General features: G+C 42.9%; 1 protein-coding gene across 4 annotated transcripts; it reads left to right on the forward strand.

The window, feature by feature from the left end:
* The first annotated feature begins 311 nt into the window (after positions 1–311).
* nelfcd (negative elongation factor complex member C/D) lies at positions 312–22013 on the forward strand. 4 transcript variants are annotated; one of them, XM_008120491.3, is made up of 16 exons: positions 312–329; positions 567–668; positions 9678–9790; positions 9929–10038; positions 11246–11355; positions 13412–13519; positions 14013–14165; positions 14516–14646; positions 15594–15759; positions 16081–16215; positions 16749–16888; positions 17424–17538; positions 18195–18290; positions 19720–19860; positions 20387–20516; positions 20633–22013. In XM_008120491.3, exons 2-16 carry the CDS (start codon positions 660–662, stop codon positions 20665–20667), a joined length of 1692 nt encoding a protein of 563 aa, XP_008118698.1. In that variant the 5' UTR covers positions 312–329; positions 567–659; the 3' UTR covers positions 20668–22013. The 4 variants fall into 4 exon arrangements, with proteins under 4 accessions (XP_008118698.1, XP_062835047.1, XP_003227364.2 ...); XM_062978977.1 differs by lacking the exon at positions 312–329 and having other exon boundaries at positions 575–668; positions 9681–9790; XM_003227316.4 differs by lacking the exons at positions 312–329; positions 567–668 and adding an exon at positions 8167–8315.
* Positions 22014–22244: the final 231 nt, after the last annotated feature.

Below are 22244 nucleotides of genomic sequence, written 5' to 3' on the forward strand. Positions count from 1 at the left end.
ATTAAAAAGGTACCTCTATCCGCAATCGTAATCCAGGCCATTCCAGTAGTCATTGCACATAATTCCGAATCCATTTATTGCACTATAATTATTCTCCAAAGGCTTGATTCCAAAGCCACGTTTTTGCTCTTTTTCTGAATGTCAAGAGGGAGGGGGCTGACCTAATATCACTGGGGAAGGAGTTCCACAGCCGAGGGGCCACCACTGAGAAGGCCTTGTCTCTCGTCCCCACCAGTCACGACTGAAGAAGGAGGTGGGACTGAGAGCAGGGCCTCCCTAGAAGATCTTAACCTCCGAGGTGGATCATACACGGAGATGTGTTCGGACAGGTAAGCTGGCCAGAACCGTTAGGGCTTGATAGGCCGAAGCCAGCACTGGCAGCCAGTGGCGCTGAGGTAACAGGCCGGTTGTATGCTCCCTGTATGCCGCTCTGGTGAGCACTCTGATTGAGCAAGGCCTTCTTTGCCAAAGAGAGCGGCTGCCTCACCGAACTACAACTCCCATGAGTCCATAGCAGTTAAAATGGTGTCGAGCCACATTTCTTCTCCAGTGTGGTTGCATTGCAGGGCGAACTAGAAGTCCCACTGAGGCCAAGGGAGCCGCCAACATAGAAACAGCTTTGCAATTTGCAGCTTTGTGGCCCATTCGCTTCTACAAACATGTTGCAGGTGAGACTGATTACAAACTCTCTCTAATTTGGACAGAACCTGGAAAGTGCCTCTTACCAATAACTGCCTTGAATTGTAGTTTTGGGTCTATCATCATCATTATTACAGTAGAGTCTCACTTATCCAAGACTCGCTTATCCAAGGTTCTGGATTATCCAATGCATTTTTGTAGTCTATGTTTTCAATATATTGTGATATTTTGGTGCTAAATTCGTAAATACAGTACAGTAGAGTCTCACTTATCCAACATAAACGGGCCAGCAGAACGTTGGATAAGTGAATATGTTGGATAAGAAGGAGGGATTAAGGAAAAGTCTATTAAACATCAAATTAGGTTATGATTTTACAAATTAAGCACCAAAACATCATGTTATATAACAAATTTTTGAGAGAAAAAGCAGTTCAATACACAGTAATGCTATGTAGTAATTACTGTATTTACAAATTTAGCACCAAAATATCACGAAGTATTGAAAAGATTGACTACAAACATGCGTTGGATAATCCAGAATGTTGGATAAGCGAGTGTTGGATAAGTGAGACTCTACTTTAATTACAAAATAACATTACTGCGTATTGAACTACTTTTTCTGTCAAATTTGTTGTATAACATGATGTTTTGGTGCTTAATTTGTAAAATCATAACCTAATTTGATGTTTAATAGACTTTTCCTTAATCCCTTCTTATTATCCAAGATATTCGCTTATCCAAGGTTCTGCCGGCCCGTTTAGCTTGGATAAGTGAGACTCTACTGTAACTGTCTTGGATTGTAGGTTTGGGTCTATCATCATCGTTGTTGTTGTTGTTTGGGTCTATCATCGTTGTTGTTGTTGTTGTTGTTGTTGTTGTTGTTCTTCTTCTTCATCATCATCATCATCATCATCATCATCATCATCATCATCATCATCATTATTATTATTGGGTTACTGTGAGTTTTCCTGGCTGGCCTCACAACCTCTGAGGATGCCTGCCATAGATGTGGGTGAAACATCAGGAGAGAATGCTTCTGGAACATGGCCACACAGCCCGGAAAACTCACTGCAAACCAGTGATTCCTGCCATGAAAGCCTTCGACAACACATTTGCATTATATTTATATCAACATCTAACTGTCAGCTCACCACAGCCGCTCCTGAATGAACACACGAGACTCTCTGTGGTATCACCAGGAACTTTTACTGTAGGAAACATGAACATCAGAAAAGCCAAGAATGGGAGGCTCCGGCCAACCCTCCTTTATATACCCTCCCCCTCATTTGAACAGTCTCTTCCCGCTCAGTAAAACCCCGCGCAAATTCCCCGCCAAGTCCATCAGCCGTTTCTCCTCCGAGTCCTGGGACGCAGGTGTCTTATCACTGTCAGTGACCCTGAAACTCAGAGCCACATCCAGGCTCTAGTAGCAGGGTTCTGACATGGCGTCCTCCTCCCCTTCGTCCTGGAAGGAAAAGATTAAACACAACTATTGTTCTCCGCTGTCCAGAGTTCCTTTATACTTTTTTAACAGGCTGCAATGGAATACCGGGTGTACCTTTCCTAGGTCCTTTGGTAGCCTCAGCTCATAGGTCACTTCGTTTATTCTTTTTGCTACCCTGAATGGCCCTATATAGCGTGGAGCCAATTTCTTGGATGGGAACCCCAATTTCAGGTTTTTTGTGCTCAGCCAAACCAGATCTCCTTCGCCCAATTTGTCCCCCTCTCGGCGCCTACGATCCGCAAAGAGCTTGTACTTCTTTTGTGTTTCCCGCAATGCCTCTACCACGGTTTGCCACCCTTGCTTGATTTTGGCCGGCCATTCCTCGTCGGTCTGGCCCTCCCCTTCCTTCCACTCGGGTAGCCTGGGGAAAGGTGCCACCTCCTGTCCGTATACTATTTCGAATGGGGCACGACCTGTGGCCGAATGTACGGCCCCGTTAAAAGCCATCTCAGCAAACGGAAGAAGGTCCGCCCAATCATCCTGTCTATAATTGGTGTACATCCTTAAGAATTGGCACAGTGTCTGTTGGGTACGTTCGACCCCCCCGTTGGTCGCGGGATGAAAGGCCGAGCTCAGGTTCCTTTCTGCTCCTAACAGCTGTAAGAATTTTCCCCAAAATTTTGCAGTAAATTGGACTCCCCGGTCACTAATTATCTTGTCGGGACACCCATGTAGGCGATATACATGCTTCACATACAAATCAGCAAGTTTTTCAGCTGAAGGAAGTTTTGGCAGAGCCACAAAGTGTGCCTGTTTTGAGAATAGGTCCAATATTGTCCAAATGTATCTGTGGCCTCTGCTGGGGGGTAGTTCGCCTACAAAATCCATGGCTACGCATTCCCATGGCCTCATGGCCTCCACCACCTTCTGCAATAGCCCCTGGGGCTTCCCCGGTGGTGTTTTTCCCTCTGCACATAATTCACACTGCGTGACGTACCCCCTGGCGTCTTTCCTCATTCCGGGCCACCAGCATTGTTTGGCCAACAGTTTAATAGTCCTGGTGGGGCCTAGATGACCCGCACCCTTGTTATCATGGTACTTCCTTAACATTTCTCGTCTTAAACATTCAGGAATATACAATTTCTTATTTACAAACACCAAATCCCCACACAATTCTCCCTTTTCTTTGTTTGTTTGTAACCATTTGTCCATTCCATACGCTCGCTTCAACTCTTCCTCCCATATTTCTCCTCCCCCCGTGGAAATGGCAGTACGTTTGTTTTCTTTGGCCGCTTGTGTTCGAGTTAGTACTGCCAGGCCCCATTGCTTATCAAGAAAAATACTCCCTTCAGATTCCTGAATTCCTCCCCCGTGCTGAGGCATCCGAGAGAGAGCGTCAGCGAGTATATTATGTTTCCCCTGGAAGAATCTGAGTCTGAAATCAAAACGGCTGAAATATTGGGCCCATCTAATTTGCTTCGCTGATAGTTTACGAGGGGATCTTAGATACTGTAAATTTCTATGGTCAGTCCACACCTCAAACGGTGTTCCACTTCCTTCCAGAAAGTGTCTCCAGCACTCTAGTGCTTTTAGAATCGCTAAGGCTTCTCTCTCCCAAATCGGCCAGTTTTTTTCTGTATCGCTAAACTTTTTTGACAGATAGCCACATGGCTTCAGGTTCCCCCCCTCGTCTTTCTGTAGCAGAACTGCCCCATATGCCCGGTCTGACGCATCGCAATGTAATACAAAGGCTTTAGACATATCAGGGTGCTGTAGGACAGGCTCCTCAGTAAAACGCTTTTTTAGGGCTTCGAAAGCTTCCTGGCATTCTATTGTCCAGGTCAGTTTGGCCCCTGGGGCCTTCACTTTGGCTGTTTCTCCCCTACCTTTAGTCTTTAACAAATCCGTTAATGGCAAAGTGAGGCGCGCAAAGTCCTTGATAAATGTTCTATAGAAGTTTGCGAACCCTAGGAAGGATTGCAGCTGCTTCCGTGTTTTGGGGGCTTCCCACCCCCTCACGTCTTCTACCTTCGCAGGGTCCATCGCCACTCCCTGGGAGGAAATCCTATACCCCAGAAAGTCTATCTGGTCTTTATTGAACTCGCACTTGGCAAGCTTCGCATACAGTTTTGCTTCTCTCAACTTTTGCAGGACTTCCCTGACTAGTTCTATGTGTTGCTCCTTAGTCCGAGATACTAACAATATGTCATCTAAAAAAACAAAGACTCCCTTGTACAACAATGGATGCAACACTTCGTTGATTAATTGCATGAACGCGGCGCCTCCGCCGCACAAACCGAAAGGGAGCACACGATAATTGAATAATCCGAATGCACAGGAGAAGGCCGTCTTCCACCTGTCCTCTGGTTTAATCTGCAATTTATGGTACGCTTCAATTAAGTCCAATTTAGTGAATATCTGTCCCTCCGATAACTGGGCGATCAAGTCCTTCACTAAAGGTAGGGGGTATTTATTTCCAGAACTGATTGCATTCAGGCCCCTGTAGTCAATGCAGAGCCTCAGCGTTTGGTCCTTTTTGCGCCTGAACAACACAGGCGCCCCTAGAGGGGAATTTGAAGGCTCTATGAAACCCCTCGCTAGGTTTTTATCAATGTATTTTCTCAGTTCCTCCTTTTCCCTAGCCGACATTGGGTATATTTTTGCCTTAGGAAGCTCTGCTCCTGGGACTAGCTCTATCTTCACTTCAACTCTCCGCTTCGGTGGGAAACTGTCTGCTTCCTTCTCATCGAATACGTCCACAAAATCCCGATACTCTGGGGGTAATTTATCTGCCAGTTCTGCTATCCTGATAGAGTCTTCCTCCCCCCTTTTCCCCGGCTCCCTTTCCACTTCCTGGCTCCCTCCTTCCAACTTCATCCTGAAGATCATGCTCTTATCCTCCCAGTTGATTTGCGGGTTGGCCTGCCCCAGCCATGGCATGCCTAGTATAACATTATAGCTGGCTATTTGTGATATCACAAATGACACCTTTCCTTCCCAACTCCCTATCTTACACTTTACATCTTCGGCACTGTACTTAGCTAATGATCCCGATGCTGTGGATCCGTCCAACTGCGAAAAAGCTATTGGGGATTCTAGGTTCGTTCTTTCGCACCCCAATCCCTCGGCTAATTCAGGGGAGATGATGTTCCTGGAACATCCACAATCCACAAATGCTTTGCAGGTTGCTTGTTTGCTGCCACTTTCCAGCTGAATGGGGACCACTATCATGGCTTTGTCCTGACTTACCAACCCCCCCGAGTGGTGCCTCATCGGTGGTTCTTCCTCGGCGCGTTTCCCTGCCACGGCTCTTGGTTTGGGCGGGCCTCCGCCTTCCCCTTTTCTCTGCCAGCACTCGGCAGCCCTGTGGCCCAAACGGCCGCACACGAAGCAGCCCCTCCTGCTGGTGCTCACGTTCCCTGTCGGCTCCGTTCTCCTCCCGGCTGGGGTTGATCCCTCCTTCCGGCTCCCCTCTTTCATCTGCGGCCGCTGCTGTAGCCCTCCTCGGTGCCTCCTCGCCTGGGCCAGCGATGTCTCGATGCGCCCCGCCAGCTGAATCCATCCGCGCAGTGTGTCAGGCTCATCACGATGCACCGCCCAGGAGAGGATCTCCCGCCTGAGCCCCTCTTTGAAGAGTTCTATCTTTGTCACTGCAGACCATTCCGGCACCTTTTCAGCGAGGCATTGGAACTCCTCCGCATACTCAGATACCGACCTCTGCCCCTGGGAGACGGTCTTCAACTCCTCCCTCGCCCGGATCTGCTCCAGTGGATCTCGGAAACGGGTCTCCAGGGCCCCCATAAAGCGTCGGAGTGACCCCAGACATGGGTCGCGCCGCGCGTGTAGTTGAACGTACCAGCTGGCCGCTCCCCTCTTCAACACTGCACCAATGGCCCGTACCCGGCTGGATTCCGTTCTAAAAGTGTGGGCATTGTCCTCCATATAGCCCCTCACCGTGGTCAGGAAAAAATCCAGTTCAGAGGACTCTCCCCCAAACTCGATCCTTAGTTCCTCTCGTCTCGGTAGGGGTCCCTGTGGTGGCAATCCCCAATTCTCCGCCCGTCGCAAGCCCCCTTGCGGGCCAGTGGGCCCCGCTGCTGCTTCCCTTTGTCCTGTGCCACGCCCGGCATTCGCCAGGGGCACCAGGGTCTCAGTTGGGAGCGTAGCCGGGATTCTCGGAGGCTTTTCCCCTTCGTCGTCACTCTCCTCCACCCGCGTCAGGCTCGTTTGGATCTTGGGCCGGGCACCGGGCTCCTTTCGCATTTCCCTTCCCTTCGGTGCTGGGAGGTCTGCAAAGCCCTGGCTGCTTCCCATGCTCACGTCCCACATTGAGCTAGCCCGGAGTTCCCTTCCTCGCTCCGGCTCCGCCAAAACCGCCAGGCGCTCCATCGCCCTCGACATCACTGCCAGGGTGGTCTCCATCGCCGACATCCTCTCCTCCAGAAACACCATCTTTTGCGGGCCTGGGGAAGGGGAACCTTCCTCTCCTCCGGTGCTATCTCCCCGCACCACTCCGCGCCTCTGGGTTACCCCATTTGGCTGGGCATAAGCGGTGGATGACGCCAGGGCCGCCAGCTGGTGGAACTCAGCGTCCGTCTCGGGAGTGGCCCTTTCCGACCTTCCTCCTCCGGCGCCCAAGAGCTCTTCATCCTCCACTTGCATGTTACACCTCACCGCTACAGCGGGATGGTGTCCGCATTCTTGGCTTAGTGTCAGCTCACCACAGCCGCTCCTGAATGAACACACGAGACTCTCTGTGGTATCACCAGGAACTTTTACTGTAGGAAACATGAACATCAGAAAAGCCAAGAATGGGAGGCTCCGGCCAACCCTCCTTTATATACCCTCCCCCTCATTTGAACAGTCTCTTCCCGCTCAGTAAAACCCCGCGCAAATTCCCCGCCAAGTCCATCAGCCGTTTCTCCTCCGAGTCCTGGGACGCAGGTGTCTTATCACTGTCAGTGACCCTGAAACTCAGAGCCACATCCAGGCTCTAGTAGCAGGGTTCTGACATCTAACATAATATTAAATATTAAATTAAATATTATTTATATTATTATTTATATTATATAATATTTATATTATTATATTTATCTAAACATCAAACATAATGTTAAATATTAAATTAAATATTATTTATATTATTATTTATATTATATATTATTTATTTTATTATATTTATATAAACATCTAACATAATATTAAATATCAAATTAAATATTATTTATAGTATTAATTATTTATATTATATTATTTATATTATTATATTTATATAAACATCTAAACATCTGAAAGGAAAAGGCCTGAGGCTGTTAGGAACTGTGGGAGCTGGAAGTCCACATTATTTATATTATTATATTTATATAAAATGTTAAATATTAAATATTATATTTATATAAACATCTAAAAGGAAAAGGCCTGAGACTGTTAGGAATTGTGGGAGTTGGAAGTCCATATTATTTATATTATTATATTTATATAAACATAATATTTAATATATTTGATATGTACATATGTATATATATAAATTTATATATAAATGATATGTAAATATATATTGTATGTAGTTTGAAAGGCCTACGAGAAGACTTGTCATGCCTTTCAACACTTCTCAAGATAAATCTTACTGAATTACATCCAACACATTATTATATTTTATATTATATTTAGTATATTTTATTTTATAAGTATATATTTATATAATATTTACTTACATATTAAATATATTCACACATATATCTATATACTCTAAAATGGCGCAAAAATTGAGTTTTGTCCCATCTCTAAGATATCCCTCATACAGATTTAAAGACATGATTACTGTAATCTACACTGTAGCTTTAACCCAGTTTCATACCACTTTTAAACTCAAAGATATGAAATCAAGGTGAAGCACTTGCAGCCTTTGGCAAAGGATAAAAGCCTTGCAAAATTACAAAAAATCCCAGGCTTTGGCTCTTGAAGTGGTGTGAAACTGCATTAAATCCATTGCGTGTAGATGCATTCTTTTTGAGGCTTTGGAAGCCATATTTTTTAGTTTCTTTCTTGCTTCCCCATTTTGGGCGGTACCACTGTGAGGACTCCCCCCCTCTCCGTTAGCAGCAATGGTTCAGTCCAAGTTGGAAGGAGGGGCTACCGCGGCAGGGGGCGTGGCCAGCGAAGCTCAATGGAGGAGCCTGAATATTTCAGCGCCAGCGCAGCCGAGTGGGGCGACGACACCGACGGAGGGGCGGTGAGGCCATAAAGGCGGGCAAAGCAAAAGCAGGCGGGAAGTCTCTCCCCTTGTGTTTGGAAAACCAAACAGAGGGAGAACACAGCATTGATCTCTGCCAGGATAGATATATGGACTTCAACTCCCAGAAGCCTCAGCTGCCTTGACCAATGGTGAAGGATTCTGGGAGTTGAAGTCCAAAACGTCCAGAAGGCCAGAAAGGCTTCCTTGGGGTTCAGAACTGATGCAGTTTGACTTTACTTGGACTGCAATGGAATCGTGGCAGCTACAGTATGGTGAAAAGGCTCAAGGCCTTGCAAAACTACAACTCCCATGATTCCATAGTATTGAGCCATGGCAGTTAAAAGTGGTATCAAACAGCGTTAATTCTATGGTGTGGATGTACTCGGGCATGGGCAAACTTGAGACCTCCGGATGTTTTGGACTTCAACTCCCACCATTCCTAACAGCCTCAGGCCCTTTCCTTTTCCCCTTCAGCCATTTAAGCTGAGGCTGTGAGGTCTATTGCCTAGTTTCCAGTAGACCGCACAACCTCAGAGGATGCCTGCCATAGATGTGGGTAAAACGTCAGGAGAGAATGCTTCTCGAATATGGCCATACAGCCCGGAAAACTCACAACAACCCAATGATACTTTGACAACAAATTAAGAAAACAATTTCAGAAAAAGGTTTTTTCATGATAAAGAAAGCTAAACTACTAACACAACTACCGTATTTACTCGAGTATAATGCAACCATCGAACCCAATGCGCACCTCATTTTTGGCAATATAGTTTAGCCAAAAAAAGGTGAGCATTATTCTTATTATGTTTATTTATACCCTGCGTTTTTTCACCACAAAGGAGATTCAAAGCGGATTACATTAAAAGCATTTCAGTACTATAGTAGAGTCTCACTCATCCAACATAAACAGGCCGGCAGAACGTTGGATAAGTGAAAATGTTGGATAATAAGGAGGGATTAAAGAAAAGCCTATTAAACGTCAAATTATGTTATGATTTTACAAATTAAGCAACAAAACATGTTTTACAACAAATGGACAGAAAAAGCAGTTCAATACACGGTAACATTGTGTAGTAATTACTGTATTTACAAATTTAGTACCAAAACACCACAATGTATTGAAAACATTGACTAGAAAAACATTGACTACTAAAAGGCAGACTGCACTGGATAATACAGAACGTTGGACAAATGAAGGTTGGATAAGCGAGACTCTACTGTATTTAAAATCCTTAAAATATATTCAAAGCTGTATGCCACAACACCCCTTGACTTGATCTTAAAAACTTTTAGACTCAAGCAAATATGGCATATCTAAGAAAATCACCATTAACAAAACACTTATCTCCTTTCAAACAGCAGGATGATGATTATGGGGAAGAAGATGATGCTGAGGTCCAGCAGGAGTGTTTGCACAAATTTTCTACCCGAGACTATATCATGGAGCCCTCCATATTTAATACCTTGAAAAGGTGAGTGCAGGCAAAGAGGAGCTGTGAGAGGAAGAGGAGGTTCTAGTACTTATAAGCAGATGGAGATCCCTTAAAATCTAATAGTGTTTGATTCTTTGAGATTTGCATTGAATGAGGATGGCTGTATTCTCTTTACAGGTATTTCCAGGCAGGTGGCTCTCCAGAAAATGTGATCCAGCTCTTATCGGAGAACTATACTGCTGTGGCCCAGACAGTAAATTTGTTGGCTGAGTGGCTCATTCAGACAGGTTTGTTCCCCTCTGTTTTAATTATTTGCCTACTGATTTCCATCAAGGCCCCCTTTATAATAGTATACCAAAAAAGAGTAGCAGAACAATAGGAATTTAATTGCTGTTGCCTTTATAGTCCTTGTTCCTTATTGATCACTTGGAGAAAATATTCTGAGTGTAATATTATTACCATATTTACTGGAACTCCCGGTGGCACAATGGTTTAAACTCTTGTGCTGGCTGAACTGCTGACCGAAAGTTTGTGGTTCTAATTCGGAAGCAGAGGGAACTCCCGTCTTTCAGCTCTAGCTTCTAGTAGGAACATGAGAGAAGCCTCCCACAGGATGGTAAAACATCAAACATCCGGGCATCCCCTGGACAACGTCTTTGCAGACAGCCAATTTTCTCACACCAGAAGCGACTTGCGGTTTCTCAAGTCGCTCCTGACACGGAAAAAAAATGTATTTACTCCATTCTAATGTTCACCTTTTTTGACTAAATTACCTTCCCAAAATTAGGGAGCGAATTAGATTTGCACAATATAGTGAATACTTTTTTGGGTTTCAGGGATTTGAAAATTGAGGTGCACATTAGATTCAATAATGCATTAGACTCGAATAAAAACTGATGATGATATTATTATTATTATTATTATTATTATTATTATTGTTATTATTATTGACTTTATTTCAACCCCGTCTGTCTCCCCAGAGGGACTCAAGGCGGCTAACAAATATAACGTACCTAATAAAATTTAAAATAAGACAGATACAAAAATGTAAAAATAATTAAACATTTGTTTAACAAGAGTTAAAATACAGTTACAAGCCAAAAAATAAATAAAATTACATTCAAAGCCCACTACCCTCCCAAAAATCCCACCCATAATCTCCCTAGTGGTGTTACTTTTTGGAGTTACTTTTGACGGGATACAAGCATCCATGGTTTAGAATTGGCTGTACTTTCAATGAACAAATTAATTGAGTAGCTAACATTTATAAATGGAAATATGGCCCTCACATTAGAACTATTGTGTTAAATCATTGTAAAAGGAATGTCTTCTGACTAATTTCCTCCTGGTTACATATGGTAGAAGATGCCTTTTCTTTTCCCATTAGAGATAATCACAGGAAAACTTAAGGAATTCCTTCTTGACAAATGTATATTCATCTGTCAAATACACTTGTTTCTATTATTGTTGTTGTTGTTGCTGTTGTTGCTTCAGGTGTTGAGCCAATTCAAGTCCAGGAGACAGTGGAGAACCACTTAAAAAGTTTGCTCATTAAACATTTTGATCCCCGAAAAGCAGATTCTATTTTCACAGAGGAAGGAGAGGTAAGGCACACAATGCAGCTAAATAATGTTATACATCAGTGTCCTTCTCAGAACAGTTCCATCTCATAGGACTTAAATGAGGCCAGTAGAAAAGACACGGGGGCCTCAGAATGGCGCGAAGGGCTTCTTGCTGCTGTTGTCTTGTGCTAGAAATGTTGGCATCTTTTTCAGACTTGATTTTACCAACATGCAACAGATTCTGCGACTGGTGTATGCTTAACTCGGTGTATCTCTGCTTCATTCATTATTATTTTAATGACATGAAGATCAATGATCATAGAAACATAGATTTTAAAGGTTCTTTTAGTCATGAGCAAACTTCTGCCCTCCAGGTGTTTTGGACTTCCAACTCCCACAATTCCTAACATCCTACCGGCTGTTAGGAATTGTGGGAGTTGAAGTCCAAAACACCTGGTGGGCTGAAGTTTGCCCATGCCTGTGCTATACAGACCTTAAGTCCAACCCCTCTGCTCAGTGCAGGATCTCCAACTAGAGCAGGCATGAGCAAACTAAGGCCCGGGGGCCGGATGCGGCTCCCTAGGCACCTACCTCAGGCCCTTCTCATTTTCCCTGTCTTCTTGGCATAAGGATATGGCAGCCCACTGCATCCTTATGCAGAAAGGATGGAGGAGGAAGGCACGCAGTAGTTGAGAGCCTTCCAGAGCACTCTCGAACGCCACCTGTCTTGCCCTTCTCCTAGCATAATGTCGAGAGGACAGCCCGAAGATCGAGGGAGGAGTATTGGGGAGGAGGATCGGGGCAGTCACCACATGTCTTGTTTTACTTCTGGCATAAGAATGGGGTGAGCATCCCTGTCATTATGCCAGGAGGACAGACTAAGGATGACCCAGGCCCTGCCCCACCTCTTCCTAGTCCCTCTCTCTCCCAAGCCCTCTCCCTCCCAGGCTTGTCCCACTCAGCGTGTGCCTGGCCACCTTCCCTCCCGGCCCGGCCCTCCTGCCTGGGCCCACAATGCAGCCCCAAGGCAAAAGGTTTGCCCATGCCTGAACTAGAGCATCCCCAGCAGGGTCTGTCTATCCACACACTTTCAAAATATATCCAAAGTAGGAGACCTCAGTGCCCTTCTAGACAATTGATTCCATTGCTGAACCACTCTTACTGTCAAGAAGTTCCTTCTAATGTTCATTTATAGTCTACCCTGTAGCTTAAAACCATTAAACTTAGTTACATACTTGAGAACACCACTCCTGCACCTTCCTTTTTGTGGCTGCCTTTGAGGTGAAGCTCAGTGAAGAGAAGATTGAGGAGTGACATGATCACACTCTTCATGATCATGTTGCTCCTCAATCTTCTCTTCACCAAGTTGAACAAGCTTCAAATGTATTTGGAAGGGAATTTTATTTGTTGCTCTTTGCTTCCCTGGTCAGTCTCAACTCATTTTGAGTTTAAGCTTTCCTAATAGTGTTCCTCCAAGCTTGGGCTACACACCTCTATGCTTCCTTGGTGATTCATTCTTTGTCCATGACTTTTCTTTTTGCTTTCATCTCGAGTTTAGTGTGCAGTCACATTGGCTTTTTCAGCTGATTCGTCTTCCCCATTGAATTGTTTGTGGTTGTGCTTTCAGCAGTACATTCTTCATGAAATTGTCTTTATCTTTTAGCACATCTAGACATGAGGTTCTGCTCAGTATTTCCCTGAGCTTGATGAATCAAATTTCCTGGCATTCAGGATTCATGTTTGACTCAATTCTTCTTTGGCCTTTCCCTCCATCATGAGTTCTAGCACTAGTTAGTCATTCTCTCCTAAAGTACGAAATGTTTTGCTTCTAGTTACATAGTCTCCTCTATTGATTAGGACCAAGTGCAGGATTGCAGATCCTCTTTCTGATTTGAAAAATAGCTTTATAAGATACTTCCAAAATGACTGGTAGTGACTACATGGTTGATTATGTATTTGAGCCCAGATCTCCAGTGTGCAAATTAATGATTCTCTGCAATGCTACCCTGTTTTCTCTTTCAGTAATGCTGATGCCCTTCTAAAAGCTCAGACTGGTTTTCCTTATTCCATGTCATTCTCTTGTTCTCATTTTTGCCAGACTCCAGCATGGCTTGAGCAAATGATAGCACACACAACATGGCGGGACCTCTTCTACAAACTTGCTGAAGCTCACCCAGATTGCCTTATGTTAAACTTTACTGTCAAGGTAATGAATATTGTCTTTTGGTCAGCTTGAAAATCATGTCAGGTCCCTATTATTGTCAAGATAGAACAAGAGAATAATTAACATTAACATGAGCAGTTATTTAATTGGAGCTGTTTGTTGCCTTGGGTGTCAGCAAGAATAAATGGAATACTTGCTCAGTTTTCATGGCAGAGATGCCAGTGAGAGAGTAGCAATCACTGTTACATATTATGTGCAGTTGTGAAACAGTTCTGTCTCTAAGATAAAGGATTTGATCCAAGCGAATACCCCTGACTATGAGAAGATGGTTTATTTACATTTCCTCTGGTTTGGGTCATTTCTTCTGGAAACTTGGCATTGTTAAACTGTTCTTTCAGTTTCTTTCATAGCAAAATGCAATGCTTTCAGTTCTTTCATAGCAAAATGCAATGCTAACTGCTAAAAAGTGTATATGGATCTTGTAGTGAACCATGACTAGAAAAGTTACCTCAGCTGATGGTCCTTTTTTGCACAGCTTATATCTGACGCTGGCTACCAAGGGGAGATAACCAGCGTGTCAACAGCATGCCAACAGCTGGAAGTCTTTTCTCGAGTGTTGCGTACTTCTCTGGCCACCATCTTAGATGGTGGAGAAGAAAACCTGGAAAAGAACCTACCTGAGTTTGCTGTGAGTTTTGCTTTTTTTTGTCCTTTTCAGTGAGAGTGGATGGGTTTGGAACTGTGATGTCTACAATGTCTCATAGTTTCTTGATATGCAAGGTGTCTTTCCTGAAGAGTGCTTAGATACCCTTTCCATCTTTTAGATCATTGCCCAGGATGTTACATCTCCATGCCTCCTATTTCCCTGTTGATGCTGGAGAAGCAGTGAACCACTGCCTATATATTTTGATAAAGCTTAAGGCCTACAAACAGTTTACTTTCTTCAAGGTTTTGCAATCATCACAATATCCAAATGAATAATAATAATAAAACAGAATGAAACATGCTCACTGAATATGTATCTTGGTGGATTTGCAGAAAATGGTGTGCCATGGTGAACACACGTATCTCTTTGCCCAAGCCATCATGTCCATCTTAGCCCAAGAAGAACAAGGTGGCTCTGCGGTGCGCAGGATCGCCCAGGAGGTGCAACGCTTTGCTCACGAGAAGTAAGGTTTTACTATACTTTGAAACTAATTCCTGATTTGCTCCACAGCCTTCATTATTGGGTTAGCCCAACACAGAAAGAAACATGAATCATTTATTTATTTCTATCATTTCTACCCTGCCCTTCTCACCTGAGGGGACTCATTGTACTCTGAGAACAGACCGGGCTGTGGCGCAGGGGGGCCAGGCTGTGGCGCAGGGGGACCAGGCTGTGGCGCAGGCTGTTGAGCAACTGCAATAAATCACTCTGACCTTGAGGTGATGAGTTCGAGGCCAGCCCGTGGCGAGGTGAGCACCCGTCAATTGAAAATAAAAAATAGCCCCTGCTCGTTTCTGACCTAGCAACCAGAAAGATAGTTGCCTCTATCAAGTAGGAAATAAGGTACCACTTATAAAAAAAAGTGGGGAGGCAAGTTTAACTAATTTATGACCTGGAATGAGGAAGTGCCGTCAGAGTGGATGATGAAGCAGCTGCTCCCCCGTGGCCAGAATCGAACATCCCCTCAGGAGAAGGTTAAACTGCCTCTGCGTCTGTCTGTCTCGGTCTCTGTTTGATGTGTTTATGGGCATTGAATGTTTGCCCTATGTGTGTATAATGTGATCTGCCCTGAGTCCCCTTCAGGGTGAGAAGGACGGAATATAAATACTGTAAATAAATAAATAAACATTGCCTTAGCATAATGTGTGAGATTCTTCATTACTCATTTTATATCCAAAAATGTAATGAGGTTTTAGGAATTGCGGGAGTTGAAGCCCCAAACACTTGAAGGGGCGAAGTTTGCCCATAATTGGTCTTAACAATGTGTTTCAGTTCTTCTAAACAGCCATCAAGCTTTAATGATTCCATAGTAATCAGTTTCTTGTGCTATCGGTCCAATGCCAGACTTTCTGTGGATTGCTTAAAACAAGCCCTCTCTGTTGATTCCGCTCTTGTTTTCTTCTTACCAAGGGGCCATGATGCCAGTCAGATAACCTTAGCGCTGGGAACTGCTGCTTCATACCCTCGTGCCTGTCAAGCCCTCGGAGCCATGCTGTCAAAGGGAGCTCTGAACCCAGCAGACATCACTGTCCTTTTCAAAATGTTCACCAGCATGGATCCTCCACCTGTAGAACTGGTTAGTAGAAGCTTTCTGTGCTTCTCCTTCAACAGCGTGGGCTGCGTCCCCAGATTTATTCATAATTTTAACCCTTTCTAATTGTATTCAAATGTCGTATATAACCTTCCTATTATCCACATATTCCATGTCCCCTGTGAAGACAGTGTGCAGCTATTTATTATAATTATTATTTGCTCTTCATTCTGTTTTGTAGTCTTAACAGTAGGCTCTTTACTTGCCTAGTCATGGCTTTTTTGGGGGAAATAAAAACAGCTTTAATTTTTTTCTTCAAATGCTATTATGCAGACTCTCACTCTTGCCATGATTTTCCCCCTGCAGATCAGAGTTCCTGCTTTCCTGGATCTCTTCATGCTGTCATTGTTTAAACCTGGCGCTAAGATCAATCAGGACCATAAGCATAAATATATCCATATTTTAGCCTATGCAGCCAGTGTTGTGGAAACATGGAAAAAGGTAAAAATCAATGGGCTTTTTTGTGCTGCTTAATTGCCCCATAGTTGGTACATCAGCATGAGAGAAGGGGTGTGTTAGGATTATGATCTGTTCTCATCTATATACTGTATTTTTTCAGTTCTGAGACTCATTTTTTTCCTAAATAAACATCTGTAAAAATGGGGTGCATCTGAGTATCTCAGGTGCAGTTTTGTTGACTGACAGTCGTGGTACTGAAATTTGGATGCGTCTTACAATCAGTGCATCTTACAGTTGAAGAAATATGAATTACATAAAAGTCAAAATATGTCTGTTTATAACACAAAGGCTGATGCTAGGTGAAATGGCCCATTTTATGTTGCTGGATTAGTTGTTGCTCTAACAGTCAATGACTCCTCTTACTCCACATAATCCGGAATCGGAAAGTGGAATATGGGAACATGAAAACCATTAGATTTTTGGGAAAGCTGGCAAATAAAGTTGTGCACTAGTAGCAAACGGTAAAAGCATTCATGACTCTTTTTGTCTCTTGAAACCATATTTTATCTCCTTAGAACAAAAGGGTCAGCATCAACAAAGATGAGCTCAAGTCCACTTCGAAAGCAGTGGAAACCGTTCACAATCTTTGCTGTAACGAGAACAAAGGAGCTTCTGAACTTGTGGCAGAACTGAGTACCCTCTACCAGTGCATCAGGTATGGGCCTCCTTCAGAGACATTTTGGACTCATTTGCTTCCAAATGAAGCTTGCGTTAAAGCATGTTGACTAAATATATCTAAAGGAAGTGTGCAGTTTTTCTTCTGTATTTAAGGTTTTCTACAAAATGTGTTGTCGAAGGCTTTCTTGGCTGGGATCACTGGGTTGCTGTGAGTTTTCTGGGATGTATGGCCATGTTCCAGAAACATTCTTTCCTGATGTTTCTCCTGCATCTATATCAGGCATCCTCAGAGGTTGAGACCTCACAACCTCTGAGGATGCCTGCCATAGATGCGGGCGAAATGTCAGGAAAGAATGCTTCTGGAACATGGCCATACATCCCAGAAAACTCACAGCAACTCACTTCTACAAAATGTTTGGGAGCTGTCTTAGAGGTTGTCCCCAAGAGTGAAAAAAATGTACCTACCTAAGAGGGCAATAGAGAAGTCCTGGTTGGCATTCAGAGCTGGAAACTTCCAATTGACCACAGATTTATTGGATTCTACTTTTTATGTTCATCCCTTGGATCTTTAGGTTTCCAGTAGTGGCGATGGGTGTTCTGAAATGGGTCGACTGGACAGTTTCGGAGCCCCGATACTTCCAACTTCAGACTGATCACACTCCAGTGCACTTGGCGTTACTTGACGAGGTAGGGCCAAGGGTTTGTAGTTTTGCTACACTGAGATCAACATTGAATTCCCCCTCCCCCCAAAAATTTGAAGTCTGTAATGCTGTACGATTCATTGTAATCCTGCTAGTCCGAGGGGGGGGGGGTGACATTTGTAGTAATCTACCTTTGTTGATGAACTTTCTAACACAGTGATGAGGGACAGCAGTACGTAGCTTTAGGTTTTAAACATGTTGGTTTGAAGACAGTTGTCTCATGACCATCCTTATCTATTAAAGTCAAATTTTGTCAGTCTGTTTGTCTTTTTATACCACAAAGGCTGTTGCTAGGTGAAGTAGCCTTCTTTGATGTCATTGGATAGACAAAGGTTGGCCAGGTGAACTGACCCTCTTTGATGTCACTGGGAAAGAAAAGTGACATGAGTATAGGGGGAAGGAAGAAGTCACAAAGAGGGTTTTCTTATCATAGAGACACTGTGAGGTAGGCCCTCTCAGAGATGGAAAAGAGAAAGGAAAGGAAGGAAAAGGAGAAGAGGGAGAGCAGAAAAAAAAGGAAGGAAAGAGAAAAAGGTATGAAGGGAGGGAAGGAAAGAAAGAGAAAGCGGGGGGGGGGGGGGGCTTCTCCCAGTGCCCAGGCAACACTAGGTATATGCAATGTGTTTGTTTCTTTGTTTGTAGATCAGTACCTGCCATCAGCTGCTTCATCCTCTTGTCCTGCAGCTACTTGTCAAACTCTTTGAGACAGAACACTCTCAACTGGATGTCATGGAGCAGGTGAGGAACAAACTGGTCAATCATGGGTCAGTCATGAGATGTAGCCTAGATTCTTGAATATTGTGACTCTTCAAAGCTGTCCATTTCTAGAACTCCTAGATCAGACATGGGCAAACTTTGGCCCTCCCGGTGTTTTGGACCTCAACTCCCTGGCTGTTAGGAATTGTGGGAGTTGATGTCCAAAACACCTGGAGGGCCGAAGTTTGCCCATGCAGGTCTTAAATGATTTCAGATTGCAGCTTCCATTATTCCTCACTGCTACTGACTGGAATTGATGGGAGTTTGGGAGTCCCATATCTTGGTGGATCATAGATTCTGGACTAGATGGAGATGTGGACCAAGATAATGCATAATAATACATAGCACAAGCTCCATAGTGTAAGTGATGATGGTGGTAGCTTGCCAGTCATAGCAAGTCCCATTCTGGTCCTGGGGTGGGATGATGGTGCTCTGCCTCCACCCCATTTGGTTGAATTGGGGAAACAACTTGCATAAGGGAGTACAAGATTACAGCTGCCACTTCTCCCGCTAAGGCTCCAAAATTATTCTGGCCATGAAAGTTAATATTTATGAATGGTTTTATATAGCTAAATGGAATCTCATTGTTTAGTCAAAATGTCTCCTGGGGCTTAGTTGCTTGAAACAAAGGTAGTTGTACTTTTACAAGGTCTGCAACCATCTCACCCAAAGAGTGTAAATTCTTTTATCAAACCACAGCTCCCAAAATTCCATAGCATTGAGCCTTTAAATGTGGTGCCAAACTGCATTAATTCTACAATATAGAGCAGTGATTCTCAACCTGTGGGTCCCCAGGCATTTTGGCCTACAACTCCCAGAAATCCCAGCCAGTTTATTAGCTGTTATGATTTCTGGGAGCTGAAGGCCAAAAAATCTATCCACAGGTTGATAATATAGAGGCACTCTTAGTCAGAAAGTGATGGGCTCTCTTTTGTTGAAGGTTTATTTTTAAAAAGCAGAGGTTGGAAGGCCTGCTCTCAGAGCTGCATTTGCTGTGGGTTCTTTCTAGGGATTCGTACTAGATAAAGGGCTGGGAATTTCCAGGAGGATGTCCCCTGTCTATCTATTCTTGATGAACTTGCTTCACCTCATCATTTAGAGCTGAAGAGGGGCACCTGGAAGGGTGAAACACTACATTTAGTATAGTTTGGAGTGTGTAGGTCACCTAAAAATTGTGCTAAATTTTGCACAAACGGGATTCATGGGTTCATTTGGCCCACAAACCACACTTTTCATATCTTTGGGTTGTATGGCTTTCATAGAGTCCTTCCATCCCTATGAGTCCTTGGGAGGAAATTGAGTAATGTTTGCTGGTCTCCACTTTTCTAATTTTTGCTTTGGCTGCAATGAATATATAGTACCATTTCACAACCGAGCATCAAGCATAGTATTCTCTTCTCCGTCCTTTCAGCTGGAGCTCAAGAAGACACTCCTGGACAGGATGGTACACTTGCTGAGTCGTGGATATGTCCTTCCGGTGGTCGGCTACATCCGCAAGTGCCTGGAAAAGCTGGACACAGACATTTCACTGATCAGATACTTTGTGACAGAGGTCAGTGAGTACATTTTCATTGTCTAGAATTATGATATTAGTTGTTTTTTGGTGAGAATTAAGTTGGATAATGATGGTGCTTACTTTTTCTGTGTTGAAATCATATTTTAATAACATGTTTATTAACTTTTTAAGAAATACAGTATGCTTCCCTTCAGTTCGTCTCAGTTCTCAAAGGGTTGGTTTTTGCTTCTGTTGTGAAGAAGTGAAGGCCAAAATACATTTGAATTTTCAAGTGCATCTTTTTGGTGATCTTTGGATAATTACATTTCTCACATTATTTCATGATTACAGCTCTAGAGTGTTTGTCACTTGTTTCTCTGTTGGCAAAGATCATCAAGGTTTTTTTTTTTTTTTGCTCCTTGTTATATTTGCATATAAATCACAAATAACATATATGGATGTAAAATTGTGAAATCCTTTCTTCTTAAGAAAACAAACTTACGTAACAACCAGAGCCTTTGTTGCTGTTGTATACTGACTCCTGCTTAACCTGTGTTATTTTTGCCACCTAACATCCCATCAGGTACTGGATGTGATCGCTCCTCCATATACTTCTGACTTTGTGCAGCTTTTCCTTCCAATTCTGGAGAATGACAGCATTGCCGGCACTATTAAGACGGAAGGGGAACACGACCCTGTCACCGAATTCATAGGTAAAATATTTCGCACAGTTTTGCGTTTGGAATCTCTGTTTACTCCCATTCTAACAAGCTGCATCAGTTGAAGGCTTCCTAATACAACCTGTTTCGTTTTTGTTTCCTATTTTAAGCTCACTGTAAATCAAATTTCATTGTGGTCAACTGAATTGGAGAAAACATCCTATTCGCTGATGATGCCATGGATTATATATCCCTTCTTTGTGCACTACAGCAGAGGATAATGCAAACAGCCGTGGGGAAAAAAAGACGAAAGAACCGTTTGCTGGTTGATGTTTCAGGTGACTTAGTAAGGTTGCTCTGGTGTGTTTCCAAATTTATTTTTACTTTTCTTGAATGTTGCCACTTCCACCTGAATTTATTGGATCGCCAGTCCAAAAGACCTAAGCATTTTGAAGCGCATCGAGAAATGCTACTTTTGACTCCAGATTAGTTGTTAATCAAGGCAATAATGATGTTGTTAATGACATTATAGTCTGAAAAAATATAGCACGAATTTTCAGTTGCCAAGTACTTGCAAGACACTTGGTTTCCATTGCATTCCAGAAAACCACTGTGAGCCTGGTTCACAAATCTGTATCTCTTTGTAAGATTTGTGTATCTGACTACCACATATGTTTATGTGTTATCCAAATCTTTTTCTGTAGCCCCTAGAAAAGAATTAGTCTTTGCTGTTCTATAATGATAGTTCTTTTTAAATCTGTTGATGATATATTGCAATGCTGTGTGAAAATACAGTTAAATTTCTTTGACTGCATAGCAGCCACATAATAGTACAATAGTGCATCTTTGACATTACTTTTGTAGAATGAAAAACAGCATGATACATGGGAGACTAATTTGGAACCAGTTATCTTTTGGGTAAAAAAATACTTTGATTTTATAGTTTTAACAGTCCGAGTGTTAGATAAATCACAACAATAAGAAAACTAGATACTGAATAAGAAGATGATGCCATACTATATTCATACTAAGGTTTTTTGTCATGGGTGCAGAAAGTATAGTTCTACCAAGCACAGAATATTCTTCACTGGAATTCATGTAAAGTCTCTTCCTCTTAACCCCATTTGTTAATTGCCATCCGATCAACCTCAATGCTTATTGATTGTATGAATGAAAGATTTGTAAACCTTGCTCAGGTCTTACAGACTCAAGGCTTTGTCTTGTTGACAATCCATGGAATGAAATCTGTTAAACTTTCCTTCTCAACACATTTCAAATGAGTTAATATTGTTTCTGTCAGCTTGTTTTTCATTTTCCAGCTTTCACAACCAGACATAGAAATCAGAAATATTGTGGCATGGATGATCCTGACTTTGGTATTTAATATTTTAACTTTAAACTTGAAGGTTAGAGTTTCTTCAAAGTGCCCTTCCAGTTCTTCTTATCTGGTTTTCTTGATAAAGTTTCCATTTTGAGTGACGACTGAGCCGAGTTGTAGAAAGTCTTTTAATTGTTTTATTTTTACCATTTGCATTAAATGGAAGTAAATAATCAGTGGTCATTATTTTTAATTTCTAGCAACATTGCGTTATATTTATATATGAAATAGGATAAAATGCAACCTTGCCTGACATGCTCTTTGTCCTAAATATAGATTGCCTTCAGGGGAGATGATGATGATGATGATGATAATAATAATAATAACAATAATAATAATAATAATAATTTTATTTGTTATCCACCTCTCCTCACAGTTTGAGGCTGGGCACAACATAGTTAAAT

Source organism: Anolis carolinensis, chromosome 4 (genome assembly GCF_035594765.1).
Source record: "Anolis carolinensis isolate JA03-04 chromosome 4, rAnoCar3.1.pri, whole genome shotgun sequence".
NCBI classification, from domain to species: domain Eukaryota; kingdom Metazoa; phylum Chordata; class Lepidosauria; order Squamata; family Dactyloidae; genus Anolis; species Anolis carolinensis.